The 26277-nt window shown below is 32.9% G+C and overlaps 1 protein-coding gene across 10 annotated transcripts in view; it reads left to right on the forward strand.

Moving 5' to 3' along the window:
* C3G (C3G guanyl-nucleotide exchange factor) overlaps positions 1 to 26277 on the forward strand; it is an 81742-nt gene that overhangs the window by 4847 nt on the left and 50618 nt on the right. For 9 of the 10 annotated variants that reach the window (XM_018444991.1, XM_018444994.1, XM_018444993.1 and 6 more), the window contains exon 1: positions 11858 to 12255. The exons of the other annotated variant lie outside the window; for it this stretch is intronic. In XM_018444991.1, the coding sequence (XP_018300493.1) occupies positions 12069 to 12255 (187 nt within the window). In that variant the 5' untranslated portion in view covers positions 11858 to 12068. Of the gene's footprint in view, positions 1 to 11857; positions 12256 to 26277 lie in introns of those variants that run through there. 10 annotated transcript variants of the gene reach the window in all.

The following is a 26277-nucleotide window of genomic DNA, read 5'->3' on the forward strand; positions in this document are numbered from 1 at the left end:
TCATTTTCAATGTAAAAACAAATAACATTACATAAGTTATCGAAGTATTCGGTCAGATTACAGTATCCAGCGAAACGTATCGGTTATTTCTGTATTCCCTATTATTTGATGTGTGTGATCCATATATAAAATTAGCATCATTTGATTGATATAAAAGTGATCTCATCTTATTTTTTAAAATCTACAATCTTGATTTATCGTAATGAAGTGAGTCAAACGTTGAGAGAAAAACGCAAAATTAACTAAGTATATATATTATGATATATTTAATATAATTATTATTTAATATATTTGATTTTTTTAATAGAACAATTTTCCGTGGAGGAAAATATCTATTTTAGATTTTTACAGTAGCTAAATATTTTAATATTTTTAATATGCAATATCGATATATGAATATATAAATTTAAGTTCTTTGAGTATCATATTTGACGTACACAATGTACATGCTATTGTAAAAATTGCGTATTGTATTTCTATTTTAGATTCGTTGTTAAATTGTCAATATTTCAGACTTGTGAGATATCTCACTCTTGTGTCTTAAAAAATTTCTCATTATATCTTTGTAACAACGTCCGTCCGTAATGCTGAAAGAAAAATATTGGAAAAGTATCCAGTTTTCCATAACACACGTGCAAATTCATGTGTCGCATACAAAATCGCGAAATTTCTATTATAGAAGCAAATATAACGTTAGATCTATTAGACGACTAGGTTTTGATAATACACAATGTAACAGGTGTAGCTTATCAGAGCTGATACGTTCGACCTCGAAGGGATATATGACGGACAGAAGCACTTAAGTAAGGGTAGTTCGATCAATTTGCCGAATAAAACTAACAACAATGAACCCTATACATCTGCTTCACGTAATTGCGTTTAATTCGAGTTGCTCTATTGGCTGCACCAATCGTAATGTGTTTGTCGGCACAGACGTTACTTTTTTTGTTCATTGTGTCCTCGTTTTCTCTCTTAAATGAATTAGCTCGCGTTCAATCGTTTCGAACAAAACGCGGAAGCATTATTCCATATTTTGAGATTTTCGAAGTTTTTAATTGAGATACGGGGTAAATTTTATTATATCCAGAAATAGCTCGATGGAAAAAAATCTCCAATATTTTCATCGCTTGCGGCCGTAGTCGATTGTCGAATATATTTCGCTTGAAATCTCATTTTGAACAATAAATATCTCTCTCTCTCCCTCTCTCTCTCTCTAAAATAGAGAGGAATACTATATTACATTGTGATTTTATTAGCCGGTGCCACAAGTGAGATCACTGGTAAATCTGTCGCATAACCGTGACGTAGTGTCCTCTGAATGGCGGACTCATTAAATTTCTAACTAGGAGAGGGTTGGATATGGTCGCATTGAAATAATTCTATAGTGGCAAGTGCGCTATGTTGTGCGGGAAACGTATGACGACTCTGTGCGATGCCATTGAATGCCGTCGGCAATACCTTGTCCTGAGATTCGAGTAATCTTACACGGGAGAGGCGGAGTGCAGAAGGTGGAAGCGCGAGATCGGGATCTCGTCAGATCCACTTCATCTCGTCGGATCCTTCGTCTCTGTTTCGTTGCTATTGTGCCCATTATAGCCTTTGTACGCGACTGCTTTAGTCGCATTGCTGCCTAATCCGTAGACTCCTTTCTTCATTACTGCGACTCCGCTTGCTCTAATATCCGTCGCTAAAAGCCTTTACGTATTTGCAAAATAAAAATTCCCGAAATTCCCTCGCCTCGTTTCTTGATGAAAGATAACTGTCCATCGGATAATGAATCGTTTATATAAATGCGAGAACGACGAACCTTTCTATTTATGACGAAAACGGTAACGTGCGACTCGTATATCTTTATAATTGTTCGTAAGACAAGCATAATGATTCCGAAGTATGCGTAATGAAAAGTTAATTGCATGTATAGAAAGAGTTGCGAATACGGTAATGAATATTGTTTTCGAATAATTTATGAGCATTTATAGAAAATTACTTAACAAATGAAAGAGACTTTACTTGAGGTAATTGTTAAAATAATTAATAAGTTTTTGAAACCAAAAATTAATATTAATGAAAAAATTACGTAGCATGCAGTGAATAACTGTAGAATTATTTTCTGCATAAGTGTTTATATGTAGCAATTATATACAGATTAATTGTAGATATATTTTTATTTTACTTCGGAATTTTTTTTAGATATTTTATTTATCGTTCTGCACTAAAGAAAAATATAATAAATATTTATTTGAATAGTTCTAAATAAGTATTGACTAAATATAAACGTATATTTATTTGATACAAAAACCATTAATTTTTTATTTAACTTTATTTTTTAAATATGTTTACTTATAGTATTATTCAAAGAAATATTATTAAGATTTAGTAAATTTTTTTTCAGTGTGCGAAAGAGAAATATTTAGAAATAAAGGAATGAAAATCTAGTCTACGTATAAAGAAACGTTTTGAACATTCAAACGGTATTACAGTTGCAATTAGTGTGGCATGTGGTGGAACATGCTTTTCTCGATGAACTCCATTACCGCAATTATTGCGCTCTATAAATTTTCATTAATTTGACGCGATATCAAAAGAGTACAAGGAATGCTTGAAAAACGGAAATGTCCATTCGATCTTCCGCTTCCTCGTAATCACCGATATATTGCGTTTAAAACTTATCACTAATTTGCATGCAAAATACGATCCACTGCTGCAATATATTTTATGACTCCATAAAATATTTTTGATCTATTTCGAAAAGGAAATTTCTTTTAGCATTTGAGTTTAACGACACGGACATTATATAAATCCCGTTAAGATCTCCGGTTTGCAGGAAACGATTTAAAAGTTAATAAGTATTCATAAAATCCAGGTCTCCATAAAATAGATATTAATTAAATAACATGCATACTAATCGCTTCTCGGTCTATAAAAACTCTAGCTAGATGTTACCCTTGCACTTTGTTTTTTCCTAATTTAACCTTTCTTTGGAAGAGATTATTTTAAATGCGATTATTCGCAATTCTATATTGCGAAAAACATCGTGAGAAACATAATAAGCACAAACTAAATAAATATATTAAAATAGAAAAGAGATTTTTTTTCTATTGAAAGATACAAAATGTACGCTTTTTAATTTTTTCATTTTTAATAATTCAATGATGAACTCTCTTCCTTATCTGTGAAACGTATCAAAGTCTATTCCAGGAAAAATGGTCTGTTAAAAAGATTGTCATTACGCTCATTCTTGCGAGGCAATCGTGGCCGCTTCGCAATATTTCGATTTCATTCTGCAGACGACTATGCTTCGCAATATTTCTGCGGTACACACGTGATTTAGCTCCTTTATTGGATTCGATCTGTCCGCGCGAGCCGTTTAGGAACCGCAATCATGCACAGCCAGCCTTCCGTTCCTCCGGCGATCCGATCTGCCAATATCTATGCAAATCCACGGCCGAGTGCTACAGGCCTCGTGTCAACCAAGCCGATGATGCAGAACCCGTGCCAGAAACACGCATTCACAACGCCAACGCCGACGATGCATATAACGCACGGTAACATTAACTCAACTATTCATTAATATGCAACGGTTTTCGCGTTACGTTGCGAACGCGTAAAACACAAAAAAGAAAACAAGAAAAAATGCACGCGCGTGTTAAAATTGGTTCATGCACGTGTTACCGTTCATTCTGTTCGCTGCAATGCCTTGATTTTTATTTTTTGATTTCGTTGAATGTATCGTGATTTTGAAACGACGCTAAAGGGAAGATAGAAACTTTAAGTATCTGTTACTAATAACAGGTACTTCTTTCCTAAAAATATGTATATTTTTACGAAATATGTATAAAAATATAGGCATATATTTATATATATATATATATCTTTGTAGAGCATATATTTTGTTTTATTTATGTTTTAAATTTGAAATGTATTCTATGCATTATAAAAATTATTTATAATACATAAAATTTTTATTATATTGTAAAAACAAATTATATAAACCAAGTTGTTTTATGTGGGTATCTAAAATATTTATTTGATTTATATAATAAAATCAAAATCACATCTCATTTTGGTAACATTTTAAGTTTCAACATTGACTCTATGTTTATTTTGTTGTCAATTTAAATAGAGGAAATGAATTGATTAATTAAGAATAATATTGCAATAAAATATCGAAAGTGCATATATGTGCAGTATTACTTACATTCGTGCACGCGCACTTGCATATCTTGAGATCTATCGAGGCTGCGAAGCATGAGCTATTCACTGTCGTTTTCCTATGTGAGCCAATTCAACGTGCAATGACGATGACAATACCAGTCTTAACGTCAGCATGAGCGATACTTCTCACATACTAATACAATGCAAATAATGATGGCGGTAACAGTCTCGCGCGAGCTCTTTTCAAAGAGAGATTATGCAATAAACACACTATCAATCCTTTGTTTAAAAAAAAAATATGATATAGGAATATGGCTTTTAGACAAGTATCTATTGCTTGGTTCGTTCAAAAATTTCAAGTACAATACTCGCAATTATTATTTTAATATTCAAATCATAATTTTTTTTAAGACAAAAAAGAAAATTATGCTACGTTTGAAGAACCAAAAGGAATGCGAATAGACTCCTCGTTCTTCAAGAATTTTTATTAATCTTTTATTGTGTGTGTGTGAATGTTTATGGATTAATTCCTATAATAGTGAAAAGCATTTATTCGATCTCGAATATGATACTGGCTGTTACTATTTCGATATGCCATTTAAATTACAATTTCAGAAAGAAAATATAAACGATTTACATTCGAAGAACTTGATGAAATGGCACGTCTCGAATAGAACGTCCTCGTTCGTCAAGGATTTTCGTCAATCTTCCGTTGAGCGTTCACGAATTAATTCCCGATATAGTGAAAAACATCGGTTCGAGAGAGCTAGCTGTCGGCTAGCTTGTGAAGGTCCGCAAATAAATTGTGTCTTCCCTGTCCCGCTCGTCGACTCAGTCTCGTATCTCGAAATAAAGAGCGAAGCGTAAGAGCCGGCCTCTCAGTACGGCCTTTTGTCCCTCTCTCCTCCGTTAACCTCTCACCACCCGTTACTCCCTCCCTCATATATCTTTTACTCGTCCGTTCCTCTCTCTCTTCCTCTCTTATCTTTCCCGGCCAAAGTCGCAGATATTACCGGCCAATCTTGCGCCAACGGCCTGTCCGCGAGAACGACAGTTTACCTCGGATCCGCGACGAAGTTGGTTCCAACTCGTGACGACGCAGACTTGTTTGCAATTGAATCCCTCTGGTCCAAATTTACTTTCTCGTAGACGTAAACGGGCATTTCGAACTCCGTTGGGATGATACGGTTTCCAATACTTCATTGAAGTATTGGAAACGTCGTGTTGGTGAATTTCCTATTTTAATGTGCTCAATTTAATTAACGTCTTTATTATTAATCTAGCGGCACACGAAGTATACTTTCTTGCTTGATTACTTGTATTTTAGTAAATTATTAAAAATTATATATTGTGTGATGCAATTTTAATGATTTATTAGAACGCAAACAGTCCAGCAAGAAAATATGCATCGTGCGCTGCTGAGTTTAACTTTTTTTAAATATATTTTTATCGACGTCAGTTTAACTTCCTGAACGTTAATGCAGCGTATCGTAGGGTGATAAGTCGTCGAGGGGGACTAAGACACTGTGAATGAGATAAATATAAGATAAAGACTAGGAAGAATAATCGATTGTTGCTATTATTCCGTTTATTGATAATGTTAAAAATATGAATGGCGTGACGGTGCTCGGAAATGTGACAGCACGTTTCTAGGCGTGTGTGCACCGGGAGCGAATAAAAATCGCGCAGAGGAACGCGTCTGTTAACAGTGATGCGTAAAGGGCATCGAAATGTCAATTCGCCACTCAGTGTTGCGTATGATAATTGCGTGCAGATTAAGTGGGTGTTTATCACTAACGGCGTTGCCAGGCATTTAAAAGCGACTCTTGTGACACAGGCGACGACCCGGACATCTTTTCCGTGTGTTCTTTGGAGAACGCGTAACACGTCGGAGCAACGCGATCTGTCGGCACGAGATAGATTAATTACTCGATTAAATGAGAGCCAGTCGAATTACGAAACGCCGATTATGGACGTAATACTCGTGCAACTTAATCAGTCCCTCGTTGTTGCTTATCGTATAATTAATGTGCGTGACCCGAGTGGAATTGGAACAACGTAACTAATCCGTCTCTTAATTACTTCTCGCAGGACGATTCGAAACTGTTTCTTTCCTTGGAGCTTTGAGAGCAGTGATGTTCTACCGTTTATCATCTCATTTATCAGACGAAAATGTCCGTGAAGTTAGCCCGGTACTTTTCAAATATTTTATTTTTATTAATTAATAAAAATTGATCGAATATATACTTTGCTAAGGCGATCAATAATACGTATGTCGAGGAAAAGTTCGTATAAGACATTGATCGAGCGGATACAACCAATTGTTAATCGTAATTGGCCGAACGTAATTACATGTTAAGGTAATTATTTATATAAGATAAATAAGGCTAAAATATTCTGTTAACTCCGCGTTAATATAAAAAAATATTTGATTTAAAGACGTATGTTTGCGAGACGGCTGTGTCAATTTGTTCAAATCGCGCAGACTTTCCTCAGTGCACAATGGCCGCAATTATTCATTATGGAATATTAATTGCGGGATGATCTCAGAAGATCCGTCGCGATACGAAGTGATGTGCAGCGGATGGTTTGCAGACGTAACATGTTAAACGATCAAGACGCGATCAGATGAAAGGGATCGTTGCGTTCACTACATAAACGCCTACAAGTCGTATATGAACAGAGGAGCCAAGAGAGGAGGCCGTATTGTGCTCGTGCAAGTTTACTCGCGCGTGTGGCGTTAATTAATGCGCGAAACGTGTCTGTTACCGCCTCGTCCAAACGATCGTGCAAATGCATCTCTGCATCTCCGAGATAGAAGACGGGCAGATAAGATATAAAGAGCATGTTGCGATAAAATTATCATGCACCGCGAGATATAATTTCGAGGTAGACAACTTCGCGTAGACCAGTTAAATTTTCGGTGTCATGAATGCACGAACATACATTCCCGTATTTTTATTCGCGACAATGAAAACGGAATGCCTGGAGGTATTTCTTTTTCGTGGATTGTACAATCGTCATTCCACTAGAACCGCCGATGGTACCTAAATATTTTAATTTTTTCTTGTCTGTATTTAGATATACGATATTAGAATACTGAATATGTGCAATGAATATATACAAATAATTCTAACGATACAAATAATATCACATAGTAAAAAATATTTTGTATTTGTGTTAGAAAGGGTCATTCAAGTCTTTGTTAAACTTTTGTCGTGAATTTTTAACATATTTGAGTGTTAATTTAATATAATGTGATTATGTTATTTAAATGTTTTGTGTTAAATTGATATTCAACATTTTTTAGTGTCAAAGTAACACAATTTATGATGAGTGGACAAATAACATAAAAATAATGTGTTTTAAAATGTAAGTTCTAAGATGAATAAATGAAATATGTGTTAATTTAACATATTTAATACAAATATTATAACAATTTAATACAAATTTTTCAACTGTGCAAAATAATTTTTTATTAATCGAAAATAAGAAAATTATCAAATTGATGCCTTCAGCAGTTCTAGCAGGACACCATTAGCGGTTCTAGTATTAATTGTTAATCATCGTAGATGGTTACAGTTAAGTAAGTTTTAGCGAATTTCAGTTCGCTAAATTGAGTACACTTTTTGCATACGCAAATATATTTTACTGTATTCGCATGGCATATGAATCGAAAATTAAATTAATTATTTAATTCAATCGAATTCCTCGTAAAATTATTTTAGCGAACTATTTCGATTCTGCTCAATGGAATGTTTTACATGTTTTACTCGTGCTTTGAAATGGGCTTGTACCGCAATGTTTTACGATTCTATGGCCGGTACCGTGCTCTTCGTGCACGGTGCGCGATAAATTTTTACGTTATTACGTTTGCCATTTATTTTCGGACGTGAAGTCGTTCGCGGGGTATCGCTCCTACCATTTGAAACTGTCATTTGTGCGAACGATAATTTTTAGACGCACGGTACATAACGCAGATCGGCGTAAGCGTAAAGATAGCGGTCTCCGAAAATAACGATGCGACGAACACGACAGGAAATGTAGCGCAACTGGGTCGCAAGTTCATCAACGCTAATTATTGCTAATCGGAACATCTTGCACTGCGGACATATTTTAACGAGACTGTGTCTTGTTGCTTTCGTGACAGATAACTGATCGTATGCACGAACTTCGATCGATGGTCGAAGTGCGTCAACAAGAGTATGAAAGCGAAATATGAAAGCGATGATTTTCTCTATGATGTTTTAAACGATCTAGGTCTATCTATCGTAGTTGCGATCAGCCATGCGTTACATATAGTCGATTAATGAAACGTAAACAATTTAGCAAAGAAAACATATTTGTTATTACTATTAAATGTTTGCGTGTTTTGTTTATAAAAATGTGATATTTTTAAGAAAGAGAGCGGACTTTAGAAACTTTTGCAAGAAAAGATATTGTTTTTCAATCAAAGTTTTATCATCAGAATAGAGATACGTATTTTGCAGATAAATTTCTCAAAACTTTATGAACTTTCATCTTATAAACGTTTCTATTTAATCTTTTTATTGTAGTACATATCATATAATAAACAAGATTACGTATCAAATGTAAATTTTCCAGTCGAATATTTAATGAAGTAGTTGAAGAATTTAATTGCGCATCGCGTATTTTCACGAAAGTTTGTGCTTATAATTTTTTAGCGGCGTCCCTGAACGAATTTTAATACCGAGCTTCGAGCCTAAAATTTGCGTTCAAAGCCTTTGCTTACCGTTGTCGCGGATAATGTCTGGAGAAAATTCGATAATTTTATGAGACAACAAGTAGTCCAGAAGAACTGTACCTGGCCCTTGTGCTTACCGTACCGTGACACGAGTTACACGACCGACCTCCTGGCACCGTATCGGATTATACACATCGTTCTGAAAGTAGTAAAAGCAATGTAGAATCTCGGTAGGTGGTCGAAAGGCAGAGAGGAGGTCGGCTTTTCGCTCCAGTAATCGCGAATCGTTTGTTGTACAAGATGATACTTTAAGAAATTCGATACTCTTCTTTGCCCGACATTCTTCCTAAATATGTGTCAATTTTTCAACGTTCTTACAAGTATATACGTCACGTATATGTCATGTATGGAACAGATCATAAACTGTAGACAGTTTTTATAAATATTGATTAAAATGATGTGATTCTACATCTTAGCCTAAAGACAAAATCAAGGAAAGATTTAGAAGAGACACCGTTTAATTATTAATGTGCGAAATGCGATTCCGATATTATATTAAATTATTTATACTAGGTTATTGATATTTTTACATTTTTTTATATTCTTTATGTAGAGAATGGCAAGTCTAAAGAGACGTAGTACTCTTTTTATTATAAAGAGCGTATATATAAAGAAATAATGGAAAAAGAAACAACTTTTGAAATAATATGAACTATCATCATGTTTTTTAACACATTACATTCAACGTGCATTATTTCATCGTCACGGCCTCTAAATATAGTACATTCCAAAAAATATGAGTGAATTTGACATGCTAGTATTTATGTATAATATAATTATCGTGTTGATAGAAACATCAATAGGTGTAGTTTTAACATTCTAATTTAAAAATTAAAATTTTTATATTAATGCAACACAATGAGAATTACACAGAAAGAATGATTTTATTGAAGTGTCTAAAAATTTAGCTAGATACAGATCTGAAAATAATTTTATTAGACTATCAAAATTATTATGGAGAAAACTTAAATATGATGAGAGAGCAATGCTACAAAAAGTTTTGATATTTAAGCAATCGGCTTGAACATCCTACATAATTATTTTGATAATCCAACAAAATTATTTTTAGATCTAAATTCTGTATCTAGCTAAATTTTTAGATATTTTGACAAAACTATTCTTTTTGTATATATTTAACAATCATAGCGTTAAATATCTATACATCTATATTTTTTACAGTATATATATGAGCAATAAATTAAGATGTTAATTGTATCACGATTTGCATAAGACAATTTAAGATTTTTGCAAAGTAAGAAACACATGAATAATAACTCAGAAATTCATTTAGCAACTATCAAGTTTCAAAAGTTGTCATAGTTACCGTCGCGGTTAAATTAGCGTAAACTTTACGAGAGAAATTTTGAACGCTATCACCACACAAGACTTGGAGGAACGAAGCTATTGCTGGTACTTGTCGCGACAGCCATTTAACGGCGTCATGATAAGTTTACGTCTGACATATATCGCGGGAGCGACGCGGAAGCACTAGACGCAGAAATCGTGACGGAACATCCGACGCGTTAAAATAGACACCCTAGAAACTGACGCCTTAGTGTACCACTATCTGTATCGCGGTACAGTATCCGAGGTCGCGACGCATGTATCACCGCACGTGTATATTTAGGTCCCCTGTCATCAGTTTTAACCGATCTATGAGTCTCGAAATCTCCATTCGCGCGACGGCTTTACACTCGATCAGAATTATTAAAGCGGCGATGATATCGGAGAAAATGTTATAGAAGATTCATTAACTGTACTCTCTAAATTCTTTGGAATGGAATCTCACTCTAAAGAGTGAAAATTGAGCCAGTCTTGAAAGAGAGTGGCTCAATTTTCATTCTTTAAGAGTGAGATTTCAGAGGCAGAGAGTAGAGTGACTCTAAAAGTTTTAGAAAGTACACATACATTACCCGCGTGATTTTTTAAACATAATTACTCGTGTTTTACAATAAAATAAAAATTGATAATATTCAATTTGCGCTAAAAATAATGTGTATAAATATACTACTCCTATATTTAACAAATTTATAAGGGTATCCTGAATACTACACATAAATAATGAAGGATATAACGTCTTTTAAAGCTGATTCAGATCGAGCAAAGGAAAGCGAGTAAACGCGAATAACTTGTTGAAGTAAAACGATGTCGCGAAGTATAAGTTCATTTTTTTTTCACTTATTTGTTCTAGATCCGGTTCTAGACGTTCGTATTACAACTACAAAAAATAGGCCAGTATTCATAGTTAGTTCTTACATTTAAGACCGTAGTATAGTCTTAAGACGTCAATAAGCCAACTACAAAGCCGTAATAACATCTTAAGACGGTCTTATAATGAAAATAGACTATGAATACCGATCATATAGATTAATTTGGTATATAAAATATTATTCAATCAATGATTTTTTATTTAGTTGCACGAAATTCTTGCTATTTTCAACCGTTTTCAATCATTATTATTAATTATTCAGTATCTCTATATTATGGTTTGATTAAAAGATACGTGGATGATAAGTCGCGCATAGAGACATCCAGACATGTCTTCTGGGAATAGTAACTTAAAATAAATTATTTCTTTCGTGAGTCGATTATCCGTTTCTGATAGAAACTGCTTGTCGCGAGCGATATTTTTATGGGGCGATATTGACCACGGTACAATGCATCCAGAGTCACCCAAGCTTGTGATCCTCGATATTGTCTATCGACTAAAGTCTTGCTGTCATTTGATACAGCTCAATGTATTGGCAAAAAAATCAGGTCTCTTGTTTTTCCGTGAACTCAATTAAACATACCGTTTCTCAGTGGAAAGAAAAGACATAAGATCTTAAAAATTGCACGATTATATATTTTTGTTAGTGTGCGATGTAAAATCGTTCTCCTAGAAAAGTTGTTAGCGTTAATTTTCTAAATATATTGTCTAAACGAACGCTGCTTGTATCATTTTCTTCTAATTTTATGATTCGCATTTAGAAGATGTAATAATTATTTACTGCTAACATCGTGAATAGTGAAAGTGAGATTGAACAGTGAAAGTGTTTTATGACAAAACAAACATATTTAAAAATGCAATTCGTGCAAGTTCATGCCATGAACAACGACGCAAAACCCATTTTGAAAGAGACTCAATTGCGATTCTTTGCGTCATAAAATGCCGCAATACGACGACAGCTTCCTTGATTCGCCGAAATTTCGGCGGCGAACTCGCAGTTATACAGTGCAAAAACAGTTTTTGCCCAAATCGAAGTCTTTTCACATCACGACCACACCTTTGCTGTTGGCCGTAACCAATCACGCTAGGACTCTTTCTGGCTCCTTATCGACCTACAACTTGAAAGGTAATTCGATTTAAAAGATTCAGGTTAAGGACGCGAGGCGATTTCACATTTTGTGTCAATGCTTATACGATAAAAAAAAATACAAAAACGTTGAGAAGTCATTTCCTATTAATTATTTATCTTCGTTTTGCATGAATCTATGTTACTTGTTTCTGTGTTACATTGACATTGTTTTACGCCCGTATTTAATTTATACATAGTTTTTGTTGAACCAGTCAACTGAAACAAGTTTTGAAACATAATATGGTTTAATAAAGAGATTTTAAGAATAATTTTGATATTTATTGGGTCAAATTTACAATCGTAATTCAACTAAATAATTCTGATGAAGCTTGTTTTGAAATACAACCTGAGTTTGTTCAATAGTCGAGTTTTGTAAGAAGATTATACGTATGTAGATGTTATATCAATATAATTAATGCTTAATAATTAATAATTAATGTGATATAATTTTTTAATCTTGTAACATTGTTTCGGTAGTAACTTTAGAAAAGAACGATTATTCACATGAGAAATCTGAGATGAAGTCAAAGATTTTTGAAGCATTAAAACTAATAATTATAAAATACTATTCTTTGTTAGATATTTTTGTACTTTGATAAACAACGCTGTATATGATACTTGTATTGCATGTATTGATTGAAAGTAGCTATACATATTTATTTAAAATTTATCTTTTCCAAACTCGGTATGACATGTCAGCGATAAGTGGACATGCACGCATATTATTTGCTATTTTTAATATTTATTTGAGGAATAAAGTATAGGTATACTTTTATTTTGATCAAAATTGTTTTATTTTTATTCTTTTCTATTTTTTTTACATCTCGAGGAATTATGTAATTTTAATAAGTTAAGAAAAAAATAATAAGATTAATTACAACATTTTTTACGATATCTAACTTAATCATGAGTTTTTTTCGATTTATTAAAATATCACATAGTTATTGATTTATTAAATTTCTGCAATTTTATTTCTCTCTTATAGGTAAAAATTTTAGATAAAGAAATAATAAATTAATTTATATATGAATAATTGTTCAGTCAGAAATGATGTGAAAGGTAAATTCTAGTCTTCAAATAATAGATTCAATAATTATTTTAAATGAAATATTGAAATTGTGTAATCAACCGTACAAATTGTCACTAAAAGAAAGAAATAATTCGTGTGCAGCAATCATAATTTGCTATTAATAATATACGTGCAAATTTAATCACAAATTTTAATGTACAAATTGCTACACGATTTTCAATATTACACTATTATAAATTTCAATTAGAGAATGATACAATAATTCTCTCGTTAATTACGATTCAAGTAACAATATCTTTTAAAACGCTCTCTCTATTGAACGGAATTAGTTGTTATCTTAGAGAATGCTAATGAGAATCCACAAAACAAAGCAATTAAATGTATGTGCTACAACTGTTCATGTAACGAAATATGTAAATGATAGAAGAAAAAAGATGAGAGAAATAAAATTGCAGAAATTTAATAAATCAGTAATTATGTGATATTTTAATAAATCAAGAAAATTGATCAAGTTAGATATAGCAAAAATGTAATTAATCTGATTATTTTTTTCTTAACTTATTAAAATTATTAAGTACTTTTACTATTCTCTCTCTCTCTCTCTCTCTCTCTCTCTCTCTCTCTCTCTCTCTCGGTGTAAAAAAATAGAAAAGAATAAAAATATATGGCATATATTTTATAATAAGACGTTCACAAACCGGCGTTTATACAACCTTGATGTTTGTTTGGTAGTGCCGCACTCCGCGCACCGTGTTGTCGCGCATGTCGCCGAATTGTCGAAACGCAATTATTCCCTACAAGCAATTAGCGACTTGAATAATCCGTGCGATTAATTTACTTCTACGATTAACAACGCGATCGTGTCCAATCCAACAACATGCCAAACATGGTTATTTTTGACATTTATAACGGATAATTACGTAATTTAAGATTTTTGTACTTTTTGATATGAATTTGCCGTTACTATATACAAGGTGTTTGGAAAGTAATGAAAAATCTTTCGCATAGGGGCATAATGGACTAAATTGAGAATTAAAGTCCTCTACCATTTTATAATTTTCGTAATAGTTAATAAGATATTAATTACTAAAAATTGTCGAAAATTGGTCTTCAATAATTTTTTACTCAAATACTATTAACTTTACAGAAAAACTGTAAGAAGCAAAAATTGTTTATTTTCTTCTCACAAGGTTCTGAGAATTTTTTCAGAATTTTTTAATACCGTATTTTCTCATGTTGGTAAAAATAAGAAAATGCAGTACTAAAAAGTTGATAAAAATTCTTAAAGCTTCGTGAGTAGAAAATAAACAATTTTTGTCTCTTTCAGTTTTTCTGTAAAGTTGATAGTATTTAAGTAAAAAATGACTGAAAACCAATTTTCGACAATTTTTATTTTTAGTAATTAATGTCTTGTTAACTATTGCGAAAATTGTAAAATAGTAGAGGACTTCTTCTCAGTTTAGTCCATTCTGCCCCTATGCGAAAGATTTTTCATTACTTTTCAAACACCCTGTATAAGTGAAGTGCGATTAATGTTGGGAGTGCCATGCAGTTATTTTAGTAATTATAATAGTATGCGCGATTGTAATTATTTTTCGCGAGTATTGTAAAACAGTAAATATTTGATTTTTCAATAGATATAACTGATAATCAATTTATTAAACATTTTATGAATGAATTGTAAAATATAAATAACAGCTTCGGAAAACGTAAAAACTTAAAGTGTAAATAATTTTATTTAATTCTTATGTTATAGATTATAATATTTTATTTAATTCTTATTAAGATTATAATATTTCAATTTTTATAAACATTTAGTTTTTGAATTTAAATAATTAAATTAATAAAAAATAAAAACAAAAAGAAGAAAGTAAAATAATACTATGTCTAATAAAATATTTACCTGCTTGCAGTTTAAAATCTAAAATTTCTATTTAAATTTTTTCATGACATTCACGTCTTATGAATAATGAAGACTCTGAAGCAGGATATTTTTGACCTGATCTCTATATATATTTATATGAAATAAAAATAAATTATCTATAAAACACAGTAGGGAGAAGATTGTTAATTTAGTCGTGCGACTTTATTTTCTTCTTCCTAAATGTTTCTTAAATAAAATTTAATGTTTACGATTAATCTTTCTTTTTAATCAAAATGCAACTATACGAGAATTGTTTATGTCTCAATTGTCTCAAGATATGAAATATTATTCTTATTTCATCTGACATATTTAAGATTCGACGGCTATAAATATGGGCCTTAAAGACGTAATTATTATCAATTTATATTTAAACAGCTTAAAATTATATTTCGATAGTAACTATTTACATTATTTTCTTGTATTTTTACGCACCTTTAGTCATTCGCGGATCTTCTTTCGTGATGACGACATGTTGCATGTATTTTAAAATTTAAAATTCATTTCACAATAGAATTAACAAGATATATCTGGAACAAACCCATTTGTTCTGCCTCTCTAAATTGTTCACATTCTGATCTAATCGTTCGTTCTGCTCATTACATCGTTGTACGCATCGACAATTTGCGTAACTGAAGTTTAAATAATTGCAGCCTCTTAGAGTACATTAACGTCTACATTGTACGCATTATCACATTAACCCTTACGCGCACGTGAAAGCATCTCGACGAATAATTACTAGTTCGTGCTGTCAATCATATTAAGCACCGCATGCTCATCGCAGGTACACCACCTTCGACCATAAGCGCTTCATTGTTATTATGCGCAACGTCTCTCCCGCATATAGACACAACGGATACACTACCAAGTGATTTCCCTCTAGACTCGAAGCTCGAACAAATTGCTGTGTTCACTGTCACACGCGCGTCGTCGTTCATCTTCGTGGATCCATAAAACGCTTTCGATTCACGGGTTAATGGACGAAATGATTTTCACCCGCGGGGTAAACATAAATTGCGAATGATTAGAGCGTAATAATATTCGGAACTTTAATGACAGGCTTGAAAGAAAATGAACACTATGATATAGAAACATATACGTTGGCATTTGGATGATGAAGTACGATTATTGATTATCTAAAGACATAATACGTTATAAACTGATAACTTGAGGGTGCAGTGGAAGTAACGCATTTAGCTTGACTTTCTTTCTAAACCTCTGATATTTTCTTTTTAAATCTGATATCTTCTTTTAAAACCTGATATATTTTATTACATGTTTTTATTGCTTGTCGAAGTCACTGGATTGACACACTTCAGCCATTCATCCGGTTCTCCAATTATATCGGGTTTGAAAGCTATTCATGAATAGTCATATTCGCGAATTGTTTTTTAAAGAAACAGCATACGGAATATATTCTCGCTTGAATGGATCGCATAAATAGAATCTTGGCACTGGCACGTGGATTTTCATGCTTGGTGGCATACATTTGTTATGAACTTTGAAGCGACACCGTTTGCCAGACTAATTTTGTCAATTTCATATTTCTAAAAAAAGTTGTACCAATTATTAAACTATCAGCTTTAATGAATGTAATTTTTAAATAACTGATTTAATATGTATTTGATTTTGTTTAGTTTAATCGATTAAGATATTACGTGCGTCTAAGGAAAAAAAATTTGGAAAAAAATGATCTCGTAACATATTATATAAATTTCACGATAGTTTGGCAAGATGAAGGAAGAGAACTTGTATAAATTTAGAAAATCAAATAATATGCAATAATATTATAGTTTACGATACTTCCTTACTTTTCACCACAATTAATCTCGGTTAGAACAAAGTTTGTGTGTTGCTAAATAGTTTCAAAAATATTCATTATTGTACTTTCCATGATGACAAATATTTAAGTTATTCTATATGATAGCTCTAAGAATTATGTCTTCTAAAAAAAATTATGATCCATACATGCTGAGATATAAGCTCTAATATAATTCTTGCTTTCGGAAAAAATCATCCAAAAATTAATGACGTTAATTATCTAAATTATCTATTGCAACTGATATTTTGGATATTTAGAAAAAAAATCTAATAGTCTCTGTAATCTTTTACTCATTTTAATTTGGGAAATTTAATTCTTAATTGATATGTAAAAATTTCTTTTATATCTTAATTTCTTGGAATAGATATCTTAGATAACTTCTGTGTGTCTATAAATTTAATGAATGTCAAATTTTAAATTCCAAGGTGATTTTTAAGGTTCACAATTTTTCGCGTGAGACTAACTAATTTCATCGGTCAGTGTCACATGCAGACCACCGCACCGTCATTCTCTGTCGGTGCTTTCCCGATTCTGATGTGTCAACCCGCAGGCAATATCCAGAGGGGAGTCGGTTGTCATGGTACTTTAGGACGGCTTTTGATACCAGAAATTTACCGGATAAATTTACTGGTCCATATATAAGCGGTACATAGCATCATTATCATCGTCGCACGCGCGTGTAAGTCGGCGTTAATAAATACGAAGTGAAACGACAGACGTAATTACTGGTGAAATAAATTTCATCAGTGTCGTCTAGGAAATTAAACTGGACAGTTTGTTCGAGCGTCAATGACATTGGCGAAATCGCAATTTCGGCAATGAGCAATTCGCTTGATATATTAACATGACATGAATCGATAATTATAGCTCGCACAAAAGATACGAGAATATTACCACTGTTATTATTTTATCCATATTTGAAAAGATATTGTGTTAAAGTCATGTAGTCTGACAACATATGAAACATATCTATCAAAATTTGTTAAAGCATATTATACTTTGTGAATTTTGCGTTTAATTTTTGCATACTATATTATTTGAATGTTTTAATATGTTATATATGAATGGTTTTTTGGAGTAATTTTCGCATACTCTTTCAATGCTTTATAATGTTGTATGAATGGTTTTAGAAAATACGAACAAAATGTGATAGTATTCCATTATAGTGATAGTGATAGTATTCCATTATATAGTATTCACATTATGTGATAGTAGTATTCCATTTATCATATTGAAAATTTGGTCGTTTTATCATTATTAAAACACTTGTCATCGTAAAATAACAAAATTTTGATGGTTGAGAAAAGTCTAAAGCGAATTTAAAAAATTAGATATTATGATGGTAATTAGACTTTCTAAATCTTAAAACGAAATATCTGTTAAGAACATTTCATTGCAAAATGAGTCTCGTTTTCAAACTTTTCCTCAGTACATCTATAATTCTTTGTTATTAAGTCTTTATGCTTATTGCTAAAGCAAATCCATATTCATGAATAAAAAGAAGAACTGCTTTTGAGGTACGCACAAGATTCTTCCATAACATCTGGTAAAACCTTCCCTGTTGTAATAAATACATTCTCGACGAAGTCCCGGAGTTTAATCCATGTTCCAGAAGCTTCGCATAAGATTGCTAGAAGCATCCTGGGGGACTTTCATGAATAATAATTCGTTACCAAAACGCGACGTCGATATAAACGCACTAGCTTAGTCTTCTTGCATTGATAATGATTTGCATAATGACTTGCACAATGACTTACGGTATATTAAGAATAATTATTTGCATAAATGTTTTTTTACTTTTCAAAATTAACTTAAGTATTCCAATACTTATGTATTTTAATTCTAAGTTATTAGTTTTTTCATACATTAAGTGACTCAATTTTAATTTGTTTAATATACAGGATATTACAGATCAAACTTAAATTAATCAATAATATCATTTTTAGATCGCGTATGAGAGACACAATCGATAAATAAGAGCCCTATACGGTCGAAGCTAGATCTTAAAATGCTTTAAATAAATCAATCTTGAATCACTAAATATGATATGTATGTACTTGACATATATACCATTAAATTAATCATTTATGTATTGTTGATCGATTATTTTATGATAATCTATTTTTCTGTAAAATATTTTTTTTTAAATAATTATGAATAACGTTGCAATATTTTATAAATATCATAATATAGAAATTATGTGTATCATTATATAAGGAACATTTTATAATTCTGAAACAACATTCCATGGAGAATAATTTTTGCGGATACATTGTGACATTTCTAAATCTCTGTGTGTGCAAAGCACAATTGCTACATTGCATAAGAAATTTGAGTTACAGCTGGTTGTATGTACGAATGGACTTGTTTCTTGTTTACTTGCTTGGTTACGTGTTTAGATAAATCAGATCTCGCGGGTACAGATCGCTGCTTAATGCGCCAATTGGAGATATAGGAGTAGGGACCTGTTTTACGAGGGTGTCCCGACGCCAGGAGGGTGCAAACCGCCACTTAATCAAGACGTTACACGAGTTTCCTCCTCTCAGAGGACCCTCAGGCCACTCATCCCCCTAGGGTCGGTCACCCTTTCCGACCGACCGCATCGATTTTCCATAGGTGAAAGCTTTCGGAAACTATTCACAAATAAGCGCCCACCTCTATTTGCGCGACATAAATCTCTTTTTAACATGCACGTGTAGTTATAATATAAATGTTTGTGTGTTTGTTTCTTTTTTTTGTCGCGCATTTTGATATCCGACAGTGTTTTATATTTTTCGAGATTCGTCGTTTGAGGTGCACTCTCGTATAGGATGATGATAAATGTGCGTACACAATTTATACGTAAAAAACTTTTTCCATCAATTTAGTATTATTTCTGAAAATATTAACTTTCAGAATTATTGATACATATGCATATATTTAATTTTTTTATTAAATTTTGGTATGAATTGAATAAATAAATAAAATGGAAAAGAAAAAATGAATAATATTCACAGTATTTAATATTTTTTTATTTTTTTTTTAATTTAACTGTTATAGATTTAAATTAAATAAAATGTAACTAAATGAAGCTTTAAATACTTTTTTTTATAAAAATCTTTTTTTAATTTGTTCTCGAAAAGATTATCTAATATTCAGAAAATTTAAGAGTATAATTGAAAAAGATTTTTTGAAACCCTGACTTTTGATTTAAATCTAAAGAATAAAATCTTATTTTTAATTATTTTTATATGGAGTTTATTTTAACAAAGTTATATTATATGTTCTAGATAACTGAAATATTTGATAATGATTAGATTGCGATAAATAATAGCATTTTTTGCAAATAAAATAGATTTTAATTTAATTAAAGAATCAGATTGTGATCCATGCATGTGAATTCGACGATATCCAACATTATATGATCTCATAGATAACATTATCATAAGATAATGTTTTCGAAATGAACATCAGTGTCATATTATAGAGATTAGAGATCGTAATTTTTTAATATCTTCGATCAAATGGACATAAAATTGTATATATGAGCGATTTCTGCTGATTTACACAGTAAAGAAAATTTTGTTTTTGGAACGCAATTTAATTGCTGATCCGATAAACGTGAAACAGCAAGGGTGCAGGACGACGAGATAAATGCGCGCAGGGGGAACTATTTACTCTTGTGTTTGTATTAACTTCCGCAGCCAGTTCCATATGGGGAATTTTCAACAACGGGTAAAAGGTTGAGTATTGCTATTAACAATGGCTATACGATGTATGTGCAACAATAAGTTGCTTGTAGCGGCATGTTATTATTCTTTGTAGAGGAAAATCAGGATTTATAGATGTCATTAGCTGTGTTCAGCAGAAAAAGCAATTTTGCTACTGTTGTAGGATTCTTTAATATGATTGGTTTATACATTTAAATTCAGTAAGGAACTTAAAAGCAAGATCATATTAAAGAATTTAACAACAGTTGCAAAATTTTTTTTCTGCTAAACGCATACTGAGGGAAAAAATTCTTATGAACGCGAAAATAATTATAAAATTTAATTGTTAAATTTGTTTTATATTTATAGCAAATAAATTTGCATATTTGACAAATATTTTGCATTTGTTGCAAATAATTTTTGTCGCGAGTACGAAAGAAGAATAAATATTTGTTATACCTGCAACTAATTTACAATTCCTATATTTGTAAATGAAATTTGCTATTATGGCATAGGATTTGTTTAAAAATTTTTTTTCCCTCCGTGCATCCAACGGTTCAATTCAATAGTTTGTATAAAGCTATAAATGACAATATTTTCAGAAAATGCTTTTTTACATTTCTGCATTTAATCTAGATTTTTGCTGATAATACATATCTCATTGTGACAATTGCATAAAACATTTTATTTTTAAATACGGTTTCTAATTTAGTTGAAAAAAATGAAAACACGAATAAATGAAGGCAACAGTTTTCTTAAAACTAATTAAAAATGAGTAATAAAAGATTAAAAATTTAAGAATTCTTTTGCGGTCTATTTCACTCATGATTTTCGCTTCAATTTTAACTTTTAGTTTAATTCAGTCCCTTGTCTCCCAGTAATTTTACTTCTGGAAAGAGACAAACAGTCAGTTAAATTAAGGTTAAAGTTAACCGACCTGGATGAAACCAGCTATTAGGGACAAAGAAAAGAAGTAAAAGTAAAAGTGGAAAAAAAAACGGTAACAAGAAGAAGCGAAACTCCAGGAATTCGCGTCTCTTAAACGGACAGAATGTGATAGACTATTTTCTTAGCATTTTAACGAGAGTTGTTCTTTTCTAATGACATGATAAAACTCGGCGCATTTGTCAGGGATTATTAATGCAACCCTGTGGCATTTGGCGGGCGTGTCTTAAACTGCCACTCGTAAATTACCGAGGTGATAAGTAGATTGACGTATCTCTTTAAGTATTACTCGAGAAAATGATAGTGAGATGCGTGCGCGCGCGCGCGTGAAGATGACAAGAAATCCGCTTCTCCGAGCCCATGAAAGAGGAGCTTAGCGTCGTCTTCGTCGTACCGATAAATTTCCGACGAGAAGAGGCGAATCTTTCGCTGCGGCGAAGTGCATTCACGTGAGTCCCTTCGGGAATGCCTGGCTTAAGACCGCGTCTGGTTGAGACGTGGGGGTGCGGCTTCGACGACGAGATCGCCGTTCCGCGTGAATCGGATGAAAGAAGTGGAAAGGCCGTGTACACGTTATAAGGGTTGAATTCGGATTTTGTATACAACGGGTCCAGAACCGAGACGCATTCGATAGTTGAAGAAATGCGAAATTCCTTGTCGAGGGACGCGCGACGAAGCGGCGGGAGAAGACGAAAATAAATGGGAAAGGAGCCGTCTGTTGCCTCCCCTTGCTATCTCTCCTCTCGGCATTTTCTCCTCTCTTACCTTTTTCTCTTTCCTTCATTCCGCGTATCTTTCGCCGTTCGCCTTTCTTTCCGCTCTGTCTCCCCGCCGTCGTTTTCTTCGCACGCGCACTCCTACGCGCTCCTCCTATTCGCCGGTCGATCCTCATTCGTGCGAGAACTTCCGCTCAAGTGAATCTTTACGAGAACGGATGCAGAACGCGATGTAGACGCTGATAGAGCGAAAGATACGAGGAGGTAGGGTAGAGAGAGAATCGTCCCTCCCACGGCAAAACTCTCCGCATTCGTGTAATACCTAACAACGAGTGAAATTCTCGACTCTCGATTTTCGGAAACGTGCGCTCTTTTGCGGCGGCGAAACGTCTGGATCAACTGTTGCAAAACGGAAATCAACTTCCAGAACAGGCGATACGTCACTGTTAGATCGAAGGAAACTAGAAGTCTAGAATTAAGGCAAGAATATACATGGAAAGAACGATTTTGCTGAGGTAGCTAAAAATGTAGATACATGGAAAGAATTTTCTTTTAAAATTTACCCTGAAAATATGGTACTTGTGGTACAATACAATATTTTAAAGATTTTTACCATGCACTTCAGTAAAATTAATCAAACTTATTTTATATTTAATTATAGTTTTATTAATGAGTGAGAGAGATTTACATTAAAATTCTTCGAAATACAATGTTGTCTCACGACTATCATATTTTCAGGGTAAACTCTAAGAAAAAATTCTCTCCATGTAGATACAAATTCAAAAATAATTTTACTGAATTATCAAAATAACTATGTAGGAAACTCAAGCATAATGAGTAATGCTGAAAACAGTTTTGACATTCTAAACAATCAGTTGAGCGTCCTACATAATTATTCTAATAGTCTAATAAAATTATTTTCAGATTTGTATTCAGCTAAATTTTTAGATACTTCAGTAAAATCACGGAAAGAACTATTTTATCGAAGTATTCAAAAATTTAGGCAGATCTTGTTTATATTATTAGATCTATAAATTAAATCTAAAAATAATTTTGTTGGATCATTAAAATAATTATGTAGGAAGCTCAAGTATGATGAAGAACTGCAAAAATTCTAAGAATCAGGTTGAGCTTAACAAAATTATCTTCAAATCTGTATCTATAAGCTAAACTTTTAGATACTTCAGCAAAACCGTTCTTTCCATATAACTGAACACCGAGCTTCTCGTTAACAAGACGAAACGTGAAGAATACGCTATTCGAACTTAAGGTTTCAAAGAGTCGCCTTGTTCCTCAATGAAATATGCTGAATATGCCGAGCGACGAGCGTACCATTAGTAAAAATGCGAAAAAACGGCATCTCATTAGCGCAGAATCCCCTGTTGAACACTAATGAGATTAATTATCTCGTTGTAGACAATATGTCACATATATCGAGACGCGTCAGATAGAATCGCAATAGTAGGATTTAATAGGAATCGGTTCATCAATATTATCTTTTATTTCTAATACAATTGCGTAAGATGCTTTAGATGCTGAAATCATTTACATTTTCTTACATCATATATTAACGAGTGACTTCACTCGTATAAATATCTTGTTGAATTACGTTATTACAAAAAAATTTAGTTTGACGTTCATTTTATGTCGTAAATGCTATACTATGACATCCATTTTATATATCATAAATGCTATTAAGTTCAAATCCGTTATCGAAAATGCTCTTTGGAACCGGTAAGATTTATTATTTTGCGAATTAGTTTTGAAAGTAGTTAATTAAAAATTCATTGCTTCTAAAATTTTTATCGTAATGTGTGAACAATCTTAAAGCTAAATCGAGAGCACTCAGAGTACTTTAAAAATAAATTCAATGGAAGAATTGCATTATACACGCGTGTGTACGTGTATGTGTGTATATGTGTGAATCCACAGATTCTAAGATCGTGGAGTGACCTATGGTAACCGGAAATTCCGGAGAACTCATTAAAGTTAAATTAACCGCGGGGGAATATGCTTTCGATAAGATTTGGCAAGTGCTTTTAGACCGTTTCGACAAACAGTTTGCGTTTCGGGGTATACGGCTCGCGATTAATGCTCCAATCGGCGCCCATCGGTTTCATCATCTTTATCGTATACGTACGCGCAGTACGTGAAAATTTTCCATGGCAACGTCGAGGCTTTGCCTGCCGACCATCCGGGGTTTACTCGTTCGTTTATGCAAATGTAAATGTTAATTCGGATCAATCAGATCTGTTTTCTCAACGCGCCGGTCGTGCGAACGACGCGCCGCATCCGGCGTTTAAACGTGACTGCAATTTGAAGTCGCTTCGTTACAAATTTCCTATAATCAAATGGATGCCACGGTTTATCAGGAAATCGATAACGCAGTGCATAGCTCGCATTCGCACGTGCACGACGATATTTATCCACCGCATACAGTCCTCGGTCCCGGTAAAATATTTGCGGTCTCTCTCTCTCTCTCTCTCTCTCTCTCTCTCTCTCTCCAGGAGATATCATCGTCGGATGCATATCGAGTATTCGCTCATATATTTATATGGTTATCGGTAATGACAGTGACCCCCAAATAACCGGTCGCTCGCACGATTTGCATAATTTGCATAATTTGCACGATTTGCCTCTACTCTATTCGCTGTTATGTGCCGACTATTATGAACAAGCGCGAGATGAATCGCTTATCAAAGACAGCCTTCCTTCTGTTGTGGAATTTCTGTGGGAGGTAAATGTTAGAAACATTTTTGTTATGAGCTAATTTTGTTATGTTTTGATTTCAATTCAACTTTCTACAGAGTAAAGTGTTTAAACTTTAAAAAAATCTGTTTTTTTTTTAAATTGTGGTAATTTTTAATGGAGTTATGAGCTATTAAAGTTAAAATGCTTCTTTTACTTAATCCGGAATAACTCACAATCAATAACAAAAAATATGTTACAATTAGAACATTTTTAAAAAACGATTTTGAAGATAAAACTTCAAGCTTTTATAGTAAAAGATCGAAATTTTTTGTAAGTTTTTTTTTAACACATAACAAGTCCATAAAGTGAGAAAGAAATTTCTCATTTTTGTTCAGTTTTTAGTTTTCTATATGTAAAAATGATCAAATTCACAGAAACTCGAAAAACACAATGACCTTTCGAATGTAGAGATTTTAAGCTTTAAAACCCTTTTTTTAAATTTAAATTTCGTTCGTTTTTAATGAAGTTACAGCTGCTGAAGTAGCTCTACGAACTTTTGTTCCAACTCAATACTTTCGAGCAAGAAAATCCTAGAAAATTTATTAAATCTAAGTTTTATCGTGGAAAGTTTGCCTCGAAATTTGCATGATCGAAGAAAATTACGGAACGCCGAGCTTGCACATTACAGTTTGTCATTTACCGGACAAATGGAGCGGAAAGTAGACGGTAGCCGCAGACGCGGTGCACGCGTGATTTCCGGGCGTAACTGTGTGTCGTGATGAAGTCCGTCCGCTTGGAAGAACTTGCTAATTACAGCGAGGTATACGGAACGTATGCATAGTGCAACAACTAGATGCAATTTTAGAGACCGTGTAGCGAGAATATTATTGGGCGTGAAAATGACCGACAACGAGAAGTATACCGTTGTCGCGCGTCCTGTAAAGGTTCGTCTACAATACACATAGTAAGCTTGATTTAAGAAGTAAGAGTAAGAAATAAAATTAATTTGTTTCGCTTATGTCTATAGGCCCGTCTACAATACACGTAGCAAGCTTGGTTTAAGAAGTAAAAGTAGGTGTAATGGCCCGTCTACAATACACGTAGTAAGCTTGGTTTAAGAAGTAAGAGTAAGAAATTGACGTCTTATAAGTTAGCGGAACAAAATGAGCGGAATCGATTCTAACTAACATTTTTATTTGTTGCTC

This window comes from Mycetomoellerius zeteki, unplaced genomic scaffold, assembly GCF_001594055.1.
Source record: "Mycetomoellerius zeteki isolate Tzet28-1 unplaced genomic scaffold, Tzet1.0 scaffold155, whole genome shotgun sequence".
NCBI classification, from domain to species: domain Eukaryota; kingdom Metazoa; phylum Arthropoda; class Insecta; order Hymenoptera; family Formicidae; genus Mycetomoellerius; species Mycetomoellerius zeteki.